This window comes from Hemiscyllium ocellatum, chromosome 19 (genome assembly GCF_020745735.1).
Source record: "Hemiscyllium ocellatum isolate sHemOce1 chromosome 19, sHemOce1.pat.X.cur, whole genome shotgun sequence".
NCBI lineage: Eukaryota > Metazoa > Chordata > Chondrichthyes > Orectolobiformes > Hemiscylliidae > Hemiscyllium > Hemiscyllium ocellatum.
In genome coordinates this window covers 4,422,181-4,442,726 of record NC_083419.1, presented here as the reverse complement: position 1 = coordinate 4,442,726, position 20,546 = coordinate 4,422,181, and the positions used below count along the sequence as shown (strand labels likewise).

General features: G+C 46.4%; 1 protein-coding gene across 8 annotated transcripts in view; it reads left to right on the top strand.

The window, feature by feature from the left end:
* The window catches only part of mybpc1 (myosin binding protein C1), a 154,027-nt gene that overhangs the window by 44,682 nt on the left and 88,799 nt on the right, over positions 1–20,546 (top strand). For 2 of the 8 annotated variants that reach the window (XM_060839605.1, XM_060839602.1), the window contains exons 4-7: positions 9,177–9,209; positions 10,981–11,046; positions 14,421–14,459; positions 15,424–15,465. The exons of 2 other annotated variants lie outside the window; for them this stretch is intronic. In XM_060839605.1, the coding sequence (XP_060695588.1) occupies positions 9,177–9,209; positions 10,981–11,046; positions 14,421–14,459; positions 15,424–15,465 (180 nt within the window). The remainder of the gene's footprint in view (positions 1–9,176; positions 9,210–10,980; positions 11,047–14,420; positions 14,460–15,423; positions 15,466–20,546) is intronic. 4 more of the 8 variants (XM_060839603.1, XM_060839607.1, XM_060839606.1 and 1 more) reach the window with 4 other exon arrangements.

Below are 20,546 nucleotides of genomic sequence, written 5' to 3'. Positions count from 1 at the left end.
TCCTCTAAACCACCTGCACCTCACTTAAACCTATGCCCTCTGGTCTTAGAAACGTCTGTCATGGGGAAAAGATTCTCTCAATCTACTGTCTATGCCTCCCATAATTTTGGATCCCTCAATCAGATTCCTCCTCTGCTCCATGAGCCAGCCAATCCAGACTCTCCTCATAACTGAGCCTTTCCATCCCAGGCACCATCCTGGTGAATGTCCTCCGCACCCTCTCCAGGCAATCACATCCTTCCGATAGTGCGGTGACCAGAACTGCACACAGTATTCCATCTGTGATCGAACCAATGTTGTAGAAAGTTTTAGTGAGACTTCCTTGCTCCTATATTCCCTGTCCCAGGTAATGAAGACAAGCCCCCTGTAACCCTCCTTCCCCACCCTGCCTACCCATGCTGACACCTTCAGGGATCTACGGTCATGTACATCAAGGTCCCTTCATTCCTCAGCACTACCTATCATTCATTGTGTATATCCTTCCCCTATTAAACCTCCCAAAATGTATCACCTCCCACTTATCAGGGTTAAATTCCATCTGCCATTGCTCTGCCCAGTTTATCAGCTGATCCATATACGACTGTAGCCTGATCCTCCTCACTCGCAACAACACCATTAATTTTCACATCATCTCCAAATTTTCTCATTGAACCTTTTATATTCATACCCAAGTTGTTAATGTGTGTAACGAACAGCAAGGGTTCCAGCACTGATCCCTGTGGTACACCACTAGTTAGCAGCTTCCAATAACAGAAATAGCCCTCTACCATCATCTTCTGCCTCCTATTTGGAAATCAATTTTGGATCCAGTTTGCCAACTTACCTTGGATCCCATGGGCTCTTACATTTTTTTTCCTTATATTAGATTCCTTCCAGTATGGAAACAGGCCCTTCAGTCAACAAGGCCACACTGACCCACTGAAGAGTAGCCTACCCAGACCTATTTACCCCTGACTAATGCACCAAACACTATGGGCAATTTAGCATGGCCAATTCACCTGACCAACACATCTTTGGATTGTGATGTGGGACCTTGTCAAAGGCCTAACTGAACTCTATGTAAACTACATCAATTGCACTGCCCTCATCAATATATTTAGTCAACTTTTTAAAAAGCTCAATTAAATTAGCCAGACAAATCAGTGTAACAAATCTGTGCTGACTATCCCTGATCAATCCCTGCTTTTCCAAGTACTGATTAATCCTGTTCTTCAGAATATTTTCCAATAATGTCCCTCCCCCTACTGTCGGACTATCTGCTCTGTAATTACCTGGTCTGTTCCTACTGCCCTTCTTGAACAAAGGAGCCACATTAGCTATCCTCCAATCATCTGGCATTTCACCTGTGGCCAGCAAAGTATTAAATATTGCCATCAGGGCCCCAGTAATCTCCCTTACCTCTGATATCAGCCTCGGATACATCTCATCAGGCCCTGGGGATTTATACACCTGTCTATCCATTAAAGCATCTAATATCTCCTCCTTATTAATCTTAATGTGTTTTAGATTAGACTTACAGTGTGGAAACAGGCCCTTCGGCCCAACAAGTCCACACCGACCCGCCGAAGCGCAACCCACCCATACCCCTACATTTACCCCTTACCTAACACTACGGGCAATTTAGCGTGGCCAATTCACCTGACCCGCACATCTTTGGACTGTGGGAGAAACCGGAGCATCCGGAGGAAACCCACGCAGACACGGGGAGAACGTGCAAACTCCACACAGTCAGTCGCCTGAGTCGGGAAATGAACCCGGGTCTCAGGCACTGTGAGGCAGCAGTGCTAACCACTGTGCCACCGTGCCGCCCACGTGTTCTAGAACCTCACCACCCCAACTGAAATTCCCAGCTACAGTGTCTTTCTCCTCAGTGAATATGGATGAGAAATATTCATTTAAGATCCTCACCCACCTCCTCTGGCTCTGTGCACAGGCTGCCCCTTTGGTCTCTAATAGGCCCCACTCTATCCCCGGTAATCCTCTAACTCTTCACATAGTTATAAAATGCCTGGGGTTTTCCTTGTTCCTATCGCCAAAGATATTTCCTGGCCCCTCATTGCCTTCCTCATTTCCTTCAGAAGCAACCCCCCCCCCACACACTCCATACTCTCAGAGGGTCTCCCCTCTATTTAATGCGCTGTTCCTGACATGTACTTCCTTCTTTGTCTTTACGAAATTCTCAATATCCCTTGACATCCAGGGATCCCTGGACTTGCTGCCTTCACTCTGAGAGGAACACACAGTACCTGCTCGCAGTCTATATTTCCCACGTCCTGTCAGATGATTAGATTGGCAACAGTGTGGAAACAGGCCCTTCGGCCCAACCAGTCAACACCAACCCTCCGGAGAGTAACCTACCCAGACCCGTTTCCCTTTGACTAATGCACCTAACACTATGGACAATTTAGCATGGCCAATTCCCCTGACCTGCACATCTGTGGGAGGAGACCGGACCGCCCGGAGGAAACCCAGGCAGACACGGGGAGAATGTGCAAACTCCACACAGACAGTCACCAGAGACTGGAATCGAACCTGGGACCCTGGTGCTGTGAGGCAGCAGTGCTAACCACTGAGCCACCGTGCCACCCCGTTTCAATGATATTGAAACCAGCCTTCCCCCACCTTCGACACTTACCTTCAGCACTCCCCTTATCGCTTTCCATAATGACTTTGAAACTTACAGAGTTATAGTCACTGTCCCCAGAACACTCACCCACTGAAACTCACCCACAAAACTTCACCCGAGTGTTCAGTCCAGCACTGCCCCATCTCTGGTCAGACTATCCATGTACTGACACATGAACCTCTCATGGGTGCACTTTTAAAATTCTGCTCACTCTAATCATTGCACGTTAAGGTCATCCCACTTAATGTTTGGAAAGTTGAAATCCCGTCCAACTATAATCCTGTTCCCCCACACCTTCCTATGAATTGCCTCCATATCAGCTCCTCCATCTCCCTCTGGCTGTTAGGGAGCCTGTAGTATTGCTCCTGTATTATTTGCAAATCTCTACCTGGAAGCCTTCATTCAAAGATCATTCTAGCTCATTAGTTCAGTGATGATTTCCTTTATCAATGATGCAATGCTCCCACCTCTCTGACCTCCCCCCTCCCCCATCCTGCCTGAAACCTCTACACCCTGGAATGTTGAGCTGCTGGTCCTGTCCTTCCTTCAAGTGAATCTAGTCAATATTGATCATGGAATCTCTGAATAAAAATCATAACTTGTGAATTGATGAATCAATAAATCTAGATCACTGGATCATTAAATAGATTATTGGAAAACTCTCCAGTGGCACATAGGAAGATGGTCATGGTTGTTGGAGGTCAGCCATCTCAGCTCCAGGACATCTCTGCAGGAGTTCCTCAGGTTAGTGTCCTCAGCCCAACCATCTTCAGCTGCTTCATCAATGACCTTCCCTCCATCAGAAGGTTAGAAGTGAGAAGTTTGTGAATGATTAGCACCATTCAGGCAATTTGCACCCACATACAGGAGAACTTGTCTAACAGTATATAAACACGATGGCTACAAGAGCAGGTCAGAGGCTGGGAATACTGCAGTGAGTAACTTACCTCCTGACTCCCCAAAGCCTATCCACCATCTACAAGGCACAAGTCAGGAATGTGATGGAATATTCCCCACTTGCCTGGATGGGTGCAGCCCCAACAACACTCAAGAAGCCATCCAGGATATCTCACCATGGAGTTGCAGGATGGTGGAATGCTAAATTATAGAATGTAATACAGAAGGTGGCCATTCAACCCATCTAGCCTTCACTGTCATCACTGGATGGTGGTTTATATATCCTCAACTAGAACCATTTTGTTCTACATAGGAATGGGAACTGAAGTCGGCCACATGCCCCCTGAGACCACTACAGTTGACCTTCTACTCAAAGTCCACTTTCTTAACTTCTTGCCCATATCCCTGAGTCTTGAAGAATCCAAAAGTCTATTAATCTCTGTCTTAACAGTAACAGAGGTTGCTCAGCCCTCTGAGGCAGAGAATTCCAAAGGTACACCACCCTCCACATGAAAACTTTCTCCCCATTTCAGTCTTAACCAGCCTTCCCTTTATCCTGAGACTATTACTCCCACTTACCCTTATCCATCACAGTAAGCAACAGGGGAACCCTCACATCAATGTCAGCGAGATGTCCCAGCCAACAGTTCTCAGAGGCTTTCAAGACAGAACTCAGTGCCTTGTGACACGGAGACTCTGCCTCACAAAAGTGGGAAACCTTGTGGGGTACCACGCACGGCACATCCCTGGCTATGTTTGGGAAGAAGACCAGCAAGACACACGACTGGTTTGAGGCTAAGGCAACCAAGCTGACCCCTGTTGTTGAAGCCAAGCATGTAGCCCTAGCTAGGTACAAGGGGTCAGCTAACAGAGGAACCTACAGATTCTCGGGGCTGCCAGGAACGAGGGTCAGCAGACTGCCAGAGTGTTGCACTAACGAGTACTGGACACAGCAAAGTGAGGAAATTCAGACGGCCGCTATAACGGGGAACATTAGGGGAATGTACGAAGGCATCAAGCAGGCACCAGCACCAGCTCAGAGCAAAACAGCTCCCTCCCCCACCTCCCCAAATCCTCTACTGGGGAAATAATCACAGACAAAGGCCACCAGTTGGACAGGGTGGGTTGAACATCACTCTGATGGCTAGTCCAGAGAGCAGACCGTGTCTGCTTCAGCAGTTGATGTCATCACATGCTTACTGACCATGGAGAAGCGAGACACAGAGCCATCAGTAGAAGAGCTCAGCAAGGCCATTGACCATCCGGCCTCAGGAAAGGCCCCGGCTAGCGACAGGATTCCTCCCGACCTGATCGAGTGCTACAAGACTAGCTACTACTCCCATTGCATGAAGTCCTCTGCTAGTGCTGGCAAGAAGGAGCTGTACTGCAGGCCATGAGGGATGCCAAGGTCATTGCCCTCTACAAGAACAAGGGAGAGAGAAGTGAATGCAACAACTACAGAGGCATCTCTCTCCTCAACACTGTCAGCAAAACCTTTGCTCGGGTCATCTTGACTCTCCTGAAGAAACTGGCAGAACGTGTTTACCCAGAGTCATAGTGCGGCTTCCGAGCTAAAAGCTCAACAGTAGACATGGTCTTCTCCCTTCGCCAACTGCAGGAGAAGTGCAGAGAACAGAAAAAGCCCCTGCATGTCACCTTCTTCAACCCCACCATGGCGTTGGACCTGGTCAGCAGCAATGGCCTTTTCAAGGTTCTCCTGAAGACCGGCTGCCCGCTGAAACTGCTGAGCACGACAGGATTGTTCCACAGTAGCATGAAGGGGACAGTGCAGTTCAACGGCAGCTCTTCAGAGCACTTCGACATCCGCAGCGGCGTCTCCTCGCTCCCACACTCTTTGGGATGTGTTTTTGCTGTGTTCCTGAAACATACCTTTGGCACGGCAAAGGTGGGGATCGATCTCCACACTAGATCAGACGGCGGGTTCTTCAACCTGGTTCGCCTCAGAGCCAAGACAAAAGGATGTGCGGCATTCATCAGGGACACGCTGTTTGCAACACACACCCAGCAGGAACTCCAGTCACCGATAGATCGCCTCTCTCACGCTTGCAAAGACTGCGGGCTGACTATCAGTCTGAAGAAGACGAGCATCCTGGGACAGGACACAGAGATACCGTTGGTCATCACCATCGATGACTCCAAACTCACTGTCGTCCAACAGTTTATGTACCTTTGCTCTATCATCACTGACAACCTTTCCTTGGACACAGAGATCAACAACAGGATCGGGAAAGCAGCCTCAACTCTTGCTCACCTCATCACTCAAGTACAGACAAATCCCAAGCTGACAGTGAAGACAAAAATATCAGTTTACAATGCCTCATCATAAGCACACAGCTATACAGCAGTGAAACGTGGACTACGTATACCGGACAGGAGAGAAGACTGAACACCTTCCACTTGAGTATCTGCCGTATCCCAGGCACATCCTGACAAGACAGAGGTCCGACGCAGCGGTCCTATCTCGCACTGGCCTTCCCAGCGCATACACTCTGCAGCGGAGACTGCACTGGCTGGGCCACATCCACCACATGGATATCCTCTACGGAGAGCTCGCATCCGGGAAGAGACCCTCTGGGCATTCCCAGCTGCGATACAAGGCCGTCTGCAAGAGGGACATGAAGGCGCTTGGTATTGTTACGGAGCTCTGGGAACGGCTTACAGCTGACTGCACAAGATGGAGAAGCACCCTGAACCAACACCTCAAAACAGGGGAAAGGAAGCTGATGAGCGCTGCAGCAGACAAGTGGGCACCAAGGAAGGAGTGCAGCAGCTCAAGCAGATCAGCGACCACATACAGATGTGACCTCTGTGACCCGGACTGTCACTCCAGCATTGGTCTCTTCAATCACAAGGGACATTGCTTCAGCGAAGCAGAAAGCTACAAGAATGAGGATGCAACCCATGGTCAGCCATGACTGAAAGGGGCATCACATCACCACCCTCTGTATGAGGACTTTTCTCCCCTTCTCAGTCATAACCAGCCTGCCCTTTATCATTCCCGCTTACTCCCTATCTCACTGTTCTGCACTCCCCAACAAGAACAATTAACAACAATTAATCAAGTCCGCTCAGAATTTGATATGTTGTGATGCGGTCATCCCTAAAATGTAGGTTAATCACTTCCCACAGGAAGATGATCTAAATCAGGAATCAGTCTTGATATCATTTCCCCTAAAGTTATGTATATCTTTAGGCAGGAGCCCACAACCCTACAACATTCTCCCAGTGTGCTCTCTCTCACCAGGCATGGTTTCCTTACTCTTGTATTCCAGCTGGCTTATAATAAAGGTTACAATCCATTTCACCTACTGCATTGTTAGCCAGCTGTGATTTGGGGACTGGGGCAACCAAGGCCCTTTGATTGTAACTCCATTGGACTGTTGGTAGGTCATTCAACCAACGAACCCATTCTGACTTCCCTTCACAGATGCTGCCAGACCTGTGGAGCTTTTCCAACAACTTCTGTGTTTTTTTAATCAATGAACCTGTCCCTGGTTTTGGATTGTGTGTTATATTTTTTGTTTGCTAACCCTCAGAAACCCTCATCATATTTAAGAAGAATTTACTGATGATACCCTGATGATACCAAGGTATCCAAGGCTGTGGGTCTCGTGCTGGAAAATGGGTTAAATGGAAAATAATTGGGTGATTGTTTTCATCTGTAACAGGTTCAATGGGCTGAAGGGCCATTTTTGTTTCAGTAAAGCTTCATGGCTCTATGACCATGGCTTTTATACTCCTGTTTTATGAAAACACAAACTTTGTTTTTAGTTTTGCAGGTTCAGCCACAGATATTAACCTGAGATTCTCTCTGGAGCTGTCTGACCCACTCCGAGTTTCCCTGACCTGCTTTATTCCTGTTTCATATTTTGAATTCATTGGCATCTTCAGTTCTTTTTATTAATTTGAAACAATCTTATTTACTGAATGAAAATAATCACAATTCAAAAAAATGACTTAATTGTTAATTTATTTACTGGAGAGATGAAAAGGATCTTTGTATTAGTAGTTTAGAAGAATTAAACTTGCATTTATATTGCACTCTTCATATGTCTGAATATCCAGAAAATGTTGACCAGCAATAATATATTCTTGATGTATGATGTGGAGGTGCCAGTATTGGACTGAGATGGACAAAGGCAGAAATCACATGACACCAAGTTACACTCCAACAGGTTTATATGAAGTCACAAGCTTTCGGAGCACTGGTCCCCGCTTCACCTGACAAAGGAGCAGCGATTCAAAAGCTTGTGATTTCAAATAAACCTGTTGGACTATAATCCGATGTCATGTGACTTCTGATGTAATTTAGGAAATGAGGCACCCAGTTTTACATAGATATTATATTCAAGGTTGTTAGTCCTTTTATTTTAGGAGAAATATTATTTCATTGGAGACAGTTCATTGAAGGTTCACGAGGATGATTCCTGGGATGGAGGGATTGTCTTACGAGCAAAGGTTACACAGGTTGGGACTCGACTCACTGGAGTTTAGAGGAATGGGAGGTGACCTCAGTGAAATATGTTGGATTCTTAAGGAGCTTGACCGGGTCAATGCTGAGAGGGTGTTTCCCCTCCATGGGAGAGTCCAGGACCAAAGGGCACAGTCTCGGAATAAAGGGACACCAATTTCAGACTGAGATGGGGAGGAATTTCTTCTCTCGGGATTGTGAATCTTTGGAACTCCTTCCCACAGAGAGCTGCCGGAACAGAATCTTTGTCTATATTTAAGGCTGAGATAGATTCTTAATAAGTCAGGGAGTTAAAGGTAATGGGAAAAAGAGCAGGAAAGTGAATGTGCAGACTGTTGGATTAGCCATGTTCCAACTGAACAGTGGAGCAGGCTTGAGGGGCTGAATGGCCTACTCATGTGGCTATTTCTTATAGTATTATGGAAATAGCCAGAATTAATCAGTAAGAAAATGAAGAGTTATTGGGAAAAGTTTAGACAACGAATTGAGGATTATTGGATCGACCATGAACTTACTGAATGGTGAATTGGATTTGATGGACTGAATGGCCTAATTCTGTTCCCACATCGTGTGTTTTTTATGATCTTTAGTCATAGCAATCAAAATATCAGGCCACATGTTGATTGAAAAGAGCTGTTGGCCATGATACCAGGGGGAGCTCCACTGTAACATTGTGCAACAGGAGCTTTTACATCCACTTGAGATGGACCCATGGCACCGCTGACAGAACAGCTCTTCCTTGGCACTGCACCAGAGTGCCAGCCAGTGTGCTCAGATCTCTAGAGTCGGGTGAAGCCCACAAGTTTCTGATGTGAAGGTGGCAGGTGGCTATGCAGTAAACCAGGGATCACACCATGGGAAAGATGTTCCAGGCTGCCCTGAGAATATTCTCCCCAGGCTGACAGCATCGAGGGCATTCAGGAAGAGGTCAGGCAAGAATTTCATGAGGAAACCAAATTGGTGGCATCAGTGGAGAGCTATGTGTTCTGAGATCAATTAGACCAAAATGATGTTGCTTGCTTTTTCACATTCCTATGTAACTGAAGGTTTGATTGTAGGTTTTAATTATTTTATAAATGTATACTTAATGTGAATATGATTAATGTGAATATACGTATGGATTATATCTGTTGGTAAAATAAAGACCTAATTTGTTTTCAGAACAAAAAGAGGATGGCTCAGCAAATGGTGCAGGTTAGTGTACGACTGGTGGTTCATTGGCTGAACTTATTACTGATCAGTGTTAATGTTCACAGTTGCACGAGACTGGATTCCCTGTGGATCATTCCTTTCAGATTGGTTTAAACTAACTGGAGTCAAGTTCTGCAGCATATGATGTCAGTATTTTTCTGTCACTCCTTTGCTTGTCCTTCTAATGTGTCTTTAAACCCCATAGCAAACAGCTCACCTTGAGGTGGTGGAAATCAAGACGTGCTCACCAACCACATGAATGAGACATTAGTTGCACTGAATGCACCTTGCATCGTGTCTAAGTACACACCTGGTTTATTTTTCTCTGGCAGGTTAATTTAAGATTTGTGGACTTGCTGTATCATGGATTTGACTTAATGTTGCAAGTCAGAGCCCAGAAGCTCAATTTTAACCCAATGGAAATCTATCGGTTTTATACCCAAGAGCTTAAATTGAGCCCCAGAAAGCATGGGTGAAATAATGGAGTGAGAGACAATTTCTTCAGGGCAGTAACAGTTTGGATGTGTTTCCCCACAGGGAGTCGAGTTGAAATTGAGGGATTTTTTAAAATCCTTGATACTCTAGGACGAGCTGAGTTTGTTTCATAGATTTCTAACATCGCATTCTGATTGTGATTCAAGACTTCTAGAGAATTGAGTTCTGTTTCCAGCAAGTTCTGTTGGAGTGGTTCACACTGAATTGCATGACAATTGAATATTTTTTCTGTAATCCACCTGGATAGGTTGTGGTTACAATTAAATCCCTTTATTAAGGAGTGCCAGTTCCCATCCACTGACTCCCCAGTCCTAATGGAGCGGCACATTAAACTCAGAATGGGAGCCTGATCTGTGACCAGACAACATTGAATGAGATTCTACTGCGAAATAGTCAGGGAACCACTCCTGATCCAGGCTGATGTGAAGCAGAAACCACTTCACATCCATTCCAAACTTACAAAGTGAAGAATGTGGTGTACTTTGGGCTGAATCTAACTTTTTTACGCACCTCCTCAGTCAAGGAGACTCCAATTTAGATTAAGGCATTTGCTAATTGTAAGGCAACCAAAGTAGCTACAGGAGGTTTGAAACACTCCTTCAGGGAACACATATGGATTGACCAGACAACCAATTCCCTCAAGATGCACACAGATAATCTTTGGCTGTTCTCATGCCAAATGGCTTTCTGCTGATGGATGTTGATAATTGCTGTTTGTCGTGGCCATGAATGTGACCTTGTGATTGGAGTGTCAGTAGGTACAGCTACTATTCTGCCCCGTCTGCACACGTTCCCTCTTCACTTCCTGGGAAGGTGGTGGAGGGAGGATCCATTGAGGCATCTGAGACACTGTTAGATTGAATCAAATCAATGTTTAGGGTTACAGAGGAAAAGGCAGGAGAACAGTAATAAGTCATAATGATCATTTGGAGAGCTAGTGAAGGCACAATAACCGTAACAATTCTGTGATTCACTGCAGCCTGTGTTCAGCTGGGAAGTGGCTCATGTGTTAATCCCTCTGTGGCAATGCATTGTTTTGGAGTTGAATGTCTCCAAGAAACACTATCCTTGAGTGTCATTCTTTTTGCATATTGAGAGTGCTCATTGTTGCATGTTGATTGATATGATCTGTGTGCGTTTTCATGTCTGTGAATATGGATACGTCTATGAACATGTGCATGTCTGTGGATGTGGATACTGGGTGGATGTGGGTACTGTATTCTGTGTCCCTGTGTTTGTGTGTCATGTTAACTTTCCAAGAGCTTCTCCATGTCTTCAGAACATGGACATGTTGCTGAGAAAGATGAAGATGAACCAACAAAAGCAGCATCATCAACAACAGGAGGTTAGAACACAGCCTGATTCCATGTCTATATGTATGGGTGTGTCACATCCGAGCTGATGTCATGGCATTAACCAATAACTAGTGTGATTAACTCGTGCTGAGCAAAGATGACTGTTACTTACTTATTTTCACTATTGAATTGAACATGTTCACCGTCTTATTCACAGTTTATTTCAACCAGATTTGTAGTAGTTGCTTGTTTCATCCATCTCATCCAAAGAATTGCTAAGTTTACACCCGGTGCTGAAACACAAATTATCTGATCAGTATCTGCTGTCAGATTCTCAGCTTTGCACTCAACAAAAAGTGACCTAGAGTGACCAATGAGCAGCAATAATTTGTACCAAAGCTGAAATACGTTGAACTGGTGAATCATTTGCCTTACTTTGACAAAGCTTCATCAATGCAGTTAACAACGACCAAGGGAAAGACAAAAGACCAATGTCTATAAGGTGCAGACTCAGGAGCTCGCTAAAGTGGATGCCTCCTCTGACTACAACACGCAAGCAGGGATGGAGGGCTGAAGATTTCCCGCTGGATGCCATGCCAAGGAGAGTGAATGTTTGATGAGGGGTCTTCTGAGGGAGATTGAATCTGAGAGACCAGCAGAATGTCATGGGGAGACCCATAAATTATTGATAAAGGTTGCAGTTGTGGAAAGTGAGATCCTGATACAATGAGGATTGGATGAACACCGAAGAATTTTCTCTCATAACTTGATTCATGATAAAGTAAACCAGCCTCCACATGGAGGAATTGTTGGTCATGGGTTTCACACATTGAGTGTTCTAGTGATAAACCTGTCTCTGGTGTACAAATGGACTTTTCTATGACTGACAAGGCTCTGTAATAGTCTCACAGTGACTAGGTATGAACACCTTGTATTTAGGGATAAAAGGTTAGGAAGGGATTAAGTTTTTCCAAACATCCAAACATCACAAAGAATACACAACACCAGGTTATAGTCCAACAGGTTTCATTGGAAGCACACTAGCTTTCGGAGGTCTCTCCTTCATCAATTAAACCTGTTGGACTATAAACTGGTGTTGTGTGATTTTTAACTTTGTACACCCCAGTCCAACACCGGCATCTCCAAATCATCACAAAGAATAATATCAAAACACAGAAAAATAAATTAGGTATCACATCCCATTACAAAGCATCAATTGTAAATGGGAAGGTGAAAGTTTCTTTCAAAGCTTAAATTATCACATAGAATTAAGAGTATAGAACTAGGCCATTTGGTCCATCTCATCCATTCTGGTGTGATATATTAAGTGGGTGGCACGGTGGCGCAGTGGTTAGCACTGCTGCCTCACAGCGCCTGAGACCCGGGTTCAATTCCCGACTCAGGCGACTGACTGTGTGGAGTTTGCACGTTCTCCCCGTGTCTGCGTGGGTTTCTTCCAGGTGCTCCGGTTTCCTCCCACAGTCCAAAGATGTGCGGGTCAGGTGAATTGGCCATGCTAAATTGCCCGTAGTGTTAGGTAAGGGGTAAATGTAAGGGTATGGGTGGGTTGCGCTTCGGCGGGTCGGTGTGGACTTGTTGGGCCGAAGGGCCTGTTTCCACACTGTAAGTAATCTAATCTAATCTAATTATAACTTGAGTGGGGCATTGTTATAGTGTGGGAGATATAAAACAGACCTTTGGGGGAATATTGGATGACAACTGATCAGTTAGGAATTAACCCTTTTGCAAAGGTTTGATAGTAGGACTGTTGGGGCTGAACTTTCTCACAGGCACCTGGAACTTACTCATCATCAGCAGTGTTTCTGAGGTTTGCAAGATACAGTCCAGTCCTTGGGTGTGTCTGCATTCACCAATTTCTGAAAGATGATTGGTGGAACAGGGAGGTGGCAGGGCCAATCTAAAGGTCTGAGGACTGTCTGGCCACTGTTCCTCTGGGAGGGATTGAGTGCTGTTGGAAACCCTATGAACACCTCAAAATGGAGGAACTCAAGAAAGGCTTCAAATAAGTTTGCGAAAACACAGGCCAGAATTCTGAGAGGGCCCAAAGTGAAGAGGGATGTTAATATTATGCTTATTGTATTGTAAGATACACCAATGAAACTGTTTAACTAAGTACTTAGAGCATTTATAGTGACCACTGGTATAGAGGGGTGGCTGGTAAGAAACAGACATACTTTATGCTGCAGTCTGTCAATAATCCCATTATTGAGAAAAGTGTCTAGTGTTATAGTTCACTCATTGTTTTGGGATTGATATAACAGGGGTGTATTTATTTCCAAAAGAATGCCAACAATAGTGAACTTGTTTGAGCATCATGGCTTCCTCTGATTACCCTCTGACCTCCTGCTGAGAGATTGCCTCAGAACCATTTCCGGGCTCCTGACGGAGTGAGGGGCTAGGGATAGGGCATGTGAAGCTGGAACGTTTCCAGTAACATCAGAAAACAGCCTCTGATCAAGGCATCAATCCTGCTGTTTGGCATCTCTCTCTCTCTCTCTCTCTCTCTCTCTCCCTCTCTCTCCCTCTCTCTCTCGGGAGTTCTCAGTTCCAGTGGCACATTGACCCCAGGATGCTCACTCATAAATGGGACTCCATCAAAGAGGGTTGTCCCAGCCCCATCCTTCTCCAAATTCACCTCAATGGAATCAGGAGGACTCCCCTTAATACCAGAAAGGTGATGGGGATAGAAAGATAGCAAGGAACAAACACTCCATTATTAACCACTTAGGCCCAGCATCTGATTATCATCCTGCAGCAATCAAATATAACCATAACAGGGAGGCGCGTTCGTTTATTTTTTTTTTTTTCTTTTTTTCCTTACAGTGAAAGGGAGATCCCCTGTTTTTTTTTTCCTTTATTTCCCCCACACTACCGCCTAACTGCGGTAGTGCTTATTATTTTTTTTCCCCCAGCACCCATAGTGTGTGTGTGCAGGTGTGAGACACAGTGAGAGACACAAGGTGTACGAATCTTTATTCAATTTCCAACACCAGGAAAAATAGGAAAACACCCGAGTGGCCAGTGACAAGCAGTGCCCTTCACATCAAAGGGCAATGCTGTGTGATCAAAAACAGTGGGAGGGCAGGGACTAAATCAAAATAGAGTTGGAGGGGAGGCGCGTTTGTTTGTGACTTGACTTGATTTTGATTGGTAGATTCATGGACTTGAGTTGATTTTGATTGGCAGATTCACAATGCGGACCAAAGTCTGGAAGCAATGGAACCTCATGTAATATCTACATTAGAAAAACAGTCATTCTGTTAGTCCATATCATGTTTTTTGTAATCCCCATCTCATTTTCATCCATCAATCCTCATGTGTGTGGCCTGTTGTGTCAACCTCTGTATATTATTCAAGAGCTTTTATTCAATTTTTGCTGTATCTGTGTACTGTGTGTTTGCAGAGAGACAGGCAGAAAACTCAGCAAGTACTCCCAAATCAGGTAACATTTCCAGACTGTCAGAGAGAGAGAGAAAGTGAGAATGAAAGGGAGAGAGAGGGGAAAAGCATATGTGTGCGAGAGAGAGGCAGAGTATATGAGAGAATGTAATAAGGAGACAGAGATTGAGAGGCGAGAGGAAAAGACAAATGCAAGGGTGAGAACAGTGTACTTGGGAGAGAGTGAGAAGGAGAGAAATTGAGAGAAAGAGAGTAAGTTAAAAAGAGGAGTGTACATGTGTGTGAGACAGAAAGACTGTGTGGAGTTTGCACATTCTCCCCGTGTCTGCGTGGGTTTCCTCCGGGTGCTCCGGTTTCCTCCCACAGTCCAAAGATGTGCGGGTCAGGTGAATTGGCCATGCTAAATTGCCCGTAGTGTTAGGTAAGGGGTAAATGTAGGGGTATGAGTGGGTTGCGCTTCGGCGGGATGGTGTGGACTTGTTGGGCCGAAGGGCCTGTTTCCACACTGTAAATCTAATCTAATCTAATCTAATCTAAAGAGAAGGAGTGTACATGTGTAAGACAGAAAGGGATAGAGTGTACATGTGTGTGAGACAGAAAGAGATGGAGTGTATGTTTGAGAGGCAATGAGAGGGAGAGAGATTGAGAGAAAGAGAAAATGAAAGGGATAGAGAGTGAAAGAGTGTGTGTGTGTGAGGAAAAGAGAGAATGAGAAGGAGAAACTGAGTGTGAGAGAGACAATGAAATAGAGAGATGTGTGTTAGAGAGTGACAGAGTGTGAATGAAAGAGAGTGAGAGAGATTGAAAGAGAAAGAAAGAAAAGGAGAGTGAAAAAGTGCACGAGAGAAAGGAGAGTGAGCGTGAGATAGTCTGACAGTGAGTTATTAGATTTTAATGAGGCATTTTCCTGTAAAGGGTCTATCCATTAAGAAGACTCTATTTAATCTGAATTCAGTGACCATATTGACCTGGTGTGTGTTTTCCCAAAGATAATTGTTTTCTTTTAGCAGAAGAAGTACCTACCCTCCAACTGCCTACTGAGAACCAGGGTAAGTATGTCTATCAGGACTCAAACCCTTATTGACAGATCCTGTTCTCAAAATTGACTAAAGGAGAAAACATAAAGGCTGATTTAAAAAGTCTTGCCTTAATTTCAAGACATGACCTGAGCAACAAACTGCTTTTTCATTTCTGTTTTTATTTTCCAAAGTAGTGCACTCACCAAAGGCTATAGGTGAATGCAGCAGTTAGTCAATGCAATGGTAAAGCCACCATAATCCCACTGGTGGTTTAATCTGAGGGTCACTATGCCTCAGGTGAGGGGAGAGGTTGAGGAAGTAGATTCCTCAGCTAGTGTGGGAATTAAACCCATGCTGTGGGCATCACTCCACAGGGCAAGCCAGTTGTCTAGCCAAGTGAACGAACCAGCCCCAACTAGGCAATGCTAAAGTAACCCTATTCATCTGGCCCAAACCCTATCGTGACTAACTTGTTACCAACAAGAAACTGCAGGGTCCCAGTGTCTGAATCTCAAAGCCGCAGGAGCGAGGTGTAGGTACTCATGGGAAGGACAGAGACAACTTCACAAGCAAAACAACACTTTGCACATAATAAGTTTTTGAATAAATGTTGTTTGGGTGAAGGATGCATATTTAATGATGTAAAATATGTTGTAAGCTGACACCTTGGAGACCCACATTGTATACCTGCACTCAATACACATTATACCCACATAAACACATTTACTCTCATAATTACACCTTAGTGCACACATTCTTTATGTCACCTTCTCTCTTAGTCTCTCTCTGTCTCTATTTTACACGCTTATCCTCACTCTCTCAAACACTCTCTCACACATCCACTCTCAAGCATTCATTCTCACTCTCCCTCAGTCTCTCATTCTTTCTCATGTACTCACCATTTCTCAGATACTCTCAGACATTCTCACTCTCTCAGTCTTTCTCTCACTCTCTCTCACTCACTCATTTTTCTGAGTCTGTCAACACTCTCTTTCACATGTGCACTCTGCCTTATTCTCTCTCCCCCCCACTTTCGCTTTCCCTCATTCTCAAGTCTCATTCTCCCTCTTGTTCTCTCTGATTCTCTGTCTCTCATTCTCTCTCTCATCCTTACACTTTTATTTCATTAATTGTCTCTCATTTTCTCTCTCTCATCCTCCCTCTCTATCTCTTACTCTCCCTCTCTCATTTCCCTCACTCTCTGTTTCTCTCTCTCATTCTCTCTGTCACCTCTCACTCTCTTTCTCCCTCTCCCTCTTTCACTTTCTGTCTTTCACACAAACTCTCCAGCACTCTCTCACACATGCTTTCCAACACATACACACATTATCCACTTGCACACTTGCAAACACATGGAATCAACTTTTAAAACCAACAGGGCTCCCATGATGCATGCACACGATCCTGTCCAGTCACACCAGGCACAGCCTCCTTTATACGCCTCATTCTGTGCCAACGTCAACTCTTCTGGGGCAAGACTTGAACCTGTTTGTCCACTGTCAGGGTATTCAGAGACGCTTACACTCAAACTGGCTCAAACTCAATTGTAAACAGGCTCTGAAAGATGTAACTTCAGACTGGTTCCCTCTCTCTCTTTGTGTCAGAGCTGAACCTGAGGCAGAATATAACTATAAGTCTTGTGGTCAGATCACTTTCAAACAATTTAAGGTAATTCCGTGCTAACGCCCAGGTGTCTCTGCTCCTGACAGACAAATAGTGCAGTCCAAACTAGTCACGCAAACAGAGAGAGAGTGGGGAAGTATTTCAGACTGGCTCTGAATAGCTATGAGGGTCACATTCCAGGACCTGGTCAAGAGTTTAAATACAGAAGAGAGTTTTCCGAGCTTGGGGACAATGTGCACCTGTGACGTTCTTTCTGTGATACAATGTGAGAAAGACCAGTCCTCGAATGATTCACTGCTAGTGTACAGCTGATCGCTTTCATTTTGATATCACCGTTTGTGACCTCATACGTTCCAAGGCTCTTTACAGTTAACTAAGTGCCTTCAAAGCTGTTACAATCATAGTCTGAGAATCACAGCAACCAACTTGTACGCAGCAAGCTCCCAAAATTAAAAAATGTCACGATAATTTTGTTTTAGTTACGTTGGTTAAGGAATAAATGTTGTAAATTAGGGCAATCTCCCAGACTGCTCTTCATAATAGCGGCCATGGGATAGCAACCATGGGATGGTGACCGTGGGATAGTGACCGTGGGATAGTGACCGTGGGACGGTGACCATGGGACAGTGATCAATGGATAATGACCATGAGATGGTCACCATGGGACAGTGATCATGGGATAGCGGCCATGGAATGGTGACCATGGGATGGTAACCATGGGATAGTGAGCATGGTGGCTTGGGATAGTGACCATAGGATAGTGACTGTGGGAGAGTGACCATGGGGCATGACCATGGGATAGTGACCATGGGACAGTGACCATGGGACAGTGACCATGGGATGGTGGCTATGGGATAGTGACCACAAGATGGTGGCTATGGGATGGTGGCCATGGGATAGTGATCGTGGGACGGTGGCTATGGGATAGTGATCGTGGGACGGTGGCTATGGGATGGTGACCATGGGATTTTTATTCTCTAAATGAAAGAGCAGAAGGCAGGGCCTCGGTTTCATGACTCGTCCAAAGTTATACTGAAGCTGTACACAGCAATGGTGAGACCACATCTGGAATGGTGTGCACATTCACTTCTGGAATGGGGTGTGAGACCATATTTAGTTGTCTTCTTTGAAAAATGGCAACTATTATTGCAACTCCGACAAGGTTAACTTGATTTATTCCTAGGATGAGGGGCTAGTGAAGAAAGGTTTAGCTGTTCGAGTTCATACCCAATTAAAAAATGAGAGGTTCCTGCTTAATTCTTACTGAAACTGTTAAGATCTTGTGGGGACTAGAGAGAGTGTGGTTACCAGGACAATGTTTTCTGTTGTGCAGGAGGTTTAAGTGATGTTTGAGAAGAAGAATTTCCCTTTTTAGATGGAGATTAGAAAACTTATTGTCCTCTTAGATGATCATTAATGTGCAGAATTTTCTTCCCCACAGAGCAGTGGAGACAAGTCTATTCAACCTGTTCAAGGCTGCATTAGATTCTTGAGACAATGGAGTCAGCGATTACAGAGGAGCAGATAGGAAAGTGGATTTAGACCAGCAGCAGATCAGCCATGGTCTTATTGTATAGGAGAGTACGCTCAAAGGGCCAAATGGCCTTCTCCTGCTCCTAAGCCCCTAGTTCCAATGCAAAATAGCCCCACTGACAGTACAGCTTTCCCTCAGTACTGCGTTGCGGATGCCTGCTGAGGTCTCTGGAGTAGAGGCTTGACCTGTAACTTGGACTCAGTGATAAAGGTGGTATCTACTCCCCCTCCCCCACCCCCGACAATGCTCCCCACTCCCCCTCCCTCACCCCTGTCAGTGCTCCCCACTCCACCCCCCCACCCCCGGCAGTGCTCCCCACTGTCCCCCTCCCCCACCCCCTGACAGTGCTCCCCACTGTACCCCTCCCCCACCCCGTCAGTGCTCCCCACTCCCCCCCCCACCCCCGGCAGTGCTCCCCACTGTCCCCCACCCCCACCCCCTGACAGTGCCTCCCACTGTCCCCTCCCCCACCCCCTGACAGTGCCCCCTACTCCCCCTCCCCTATCCCCGACAGTGTTTCCCCTCTCCTCCCCCTGACAGTGCTCCCCACTCCCCCTCCCCACCCCCTGACAGTGCTCCCCACTCCCCCTCCCCACCCCCTGACAGTGCTCCCCACTCCCTCTCCCCCACCCCCTGAGAGTGCTCCCCACTCCACCTCCCCTATCCCCTGACAGTGCTCCCCACTCCTCCTCCCCATCCCCTGACAGTGCTGCCCACTTCCCCTCCCCCACCCCTGACAGTGCCCCCCTCCCCACTCCCCCTCCTCCACCCCTGACAGTGCTCCCCCTCCTCCACCCCCTGTCAGTGCTCCCCACTCCACCTCTCCCACCCCCTGACAGTGCCCCCCTCCCCACTCCCCCTCCCCAACCCCCTGACAGTGCTACCCACTCCCCCTCCTCCACCCCTGACAGTGCTCCCCACTCCTCCTCCCCATCCCCTGACAGTGCTCCCCACTCCCCCTCCCCCACCCCCTGACAGTGCCCCCCTCCCCACTCCCCCTCCCCAACCCCCTGACAGTGCTGCCCACTCCCCCTCCCCCACCCCCTGACAGTGCTCCCCCTCCCTCCCCCACCCCTGACAGTGCTGCCCACTCCCCCTCCCCCACCCCCACCCCCTGACAGTGCTCCCCCACCCCTGACAGTGCTGCCCACTCCCCCTCCCCCACCCCCTGACAGTGCTCCCCCTCCCCCTCCCTCACCCCCTGACAGTGCTCTGTACTGCCCTCGCAGCCTCTTCCGGTGCATGACTGACTGGAGATCTAAGGTACTCAATGCTGTCGGTGGTAAGATGGACTTATATGTCTCTGAATTGGCAGAGCTGTAGGGCATAAATGTTAGTGACTGGGCCAAAATATATGCCTGTCTCTAGTTGTCCCTTGAGAGGGTCAGGGTGAGCTGTCTTCTTGAACCGCTGCAGGCCATGTGCTGTAGGTAGACCCACAATGCCCTTAAGGAGGGCGTTTCAGGATTTTGACCCAGTGACACTAAGTGGTGATGATATATTTCCAAGTCAGGATGGTGAGTGGCTTGGAGGGGAACTCGCAGAGGGTGGCAAAGAGGGTGGATTGGGGAGTTGCAGTGCCCCTCACAATGGACCCAAATTCGGAGGAATGATCAATTGATGTCTGGCAAAATACAGCAGCCTCAATCTCATCCGTTCTTCGCTGATCCTGGAGACTGAGGGGCCGAAACATTCTTGGGGCAGCAGTGGAGCACCTGATGTCAGGAGAAGAATGCCTGGGCTGCTCTCTGGCTCAGAATCCAGACAGCTCACTGAAGATGCAACTCTAACGAAGGACAAAAAAAGAAAACGAGGAAGATTAAATGGCCCAAACACTGACTGAACCTAATTGTGTTTGAGGACAAGTTGAGGGATGAAGGAATTCCCCATAGAATTGTGGATGGCTAACTGGAAAACTCTCTGGCCCAGTGGTATCGCTCCTGTACTGTTAACT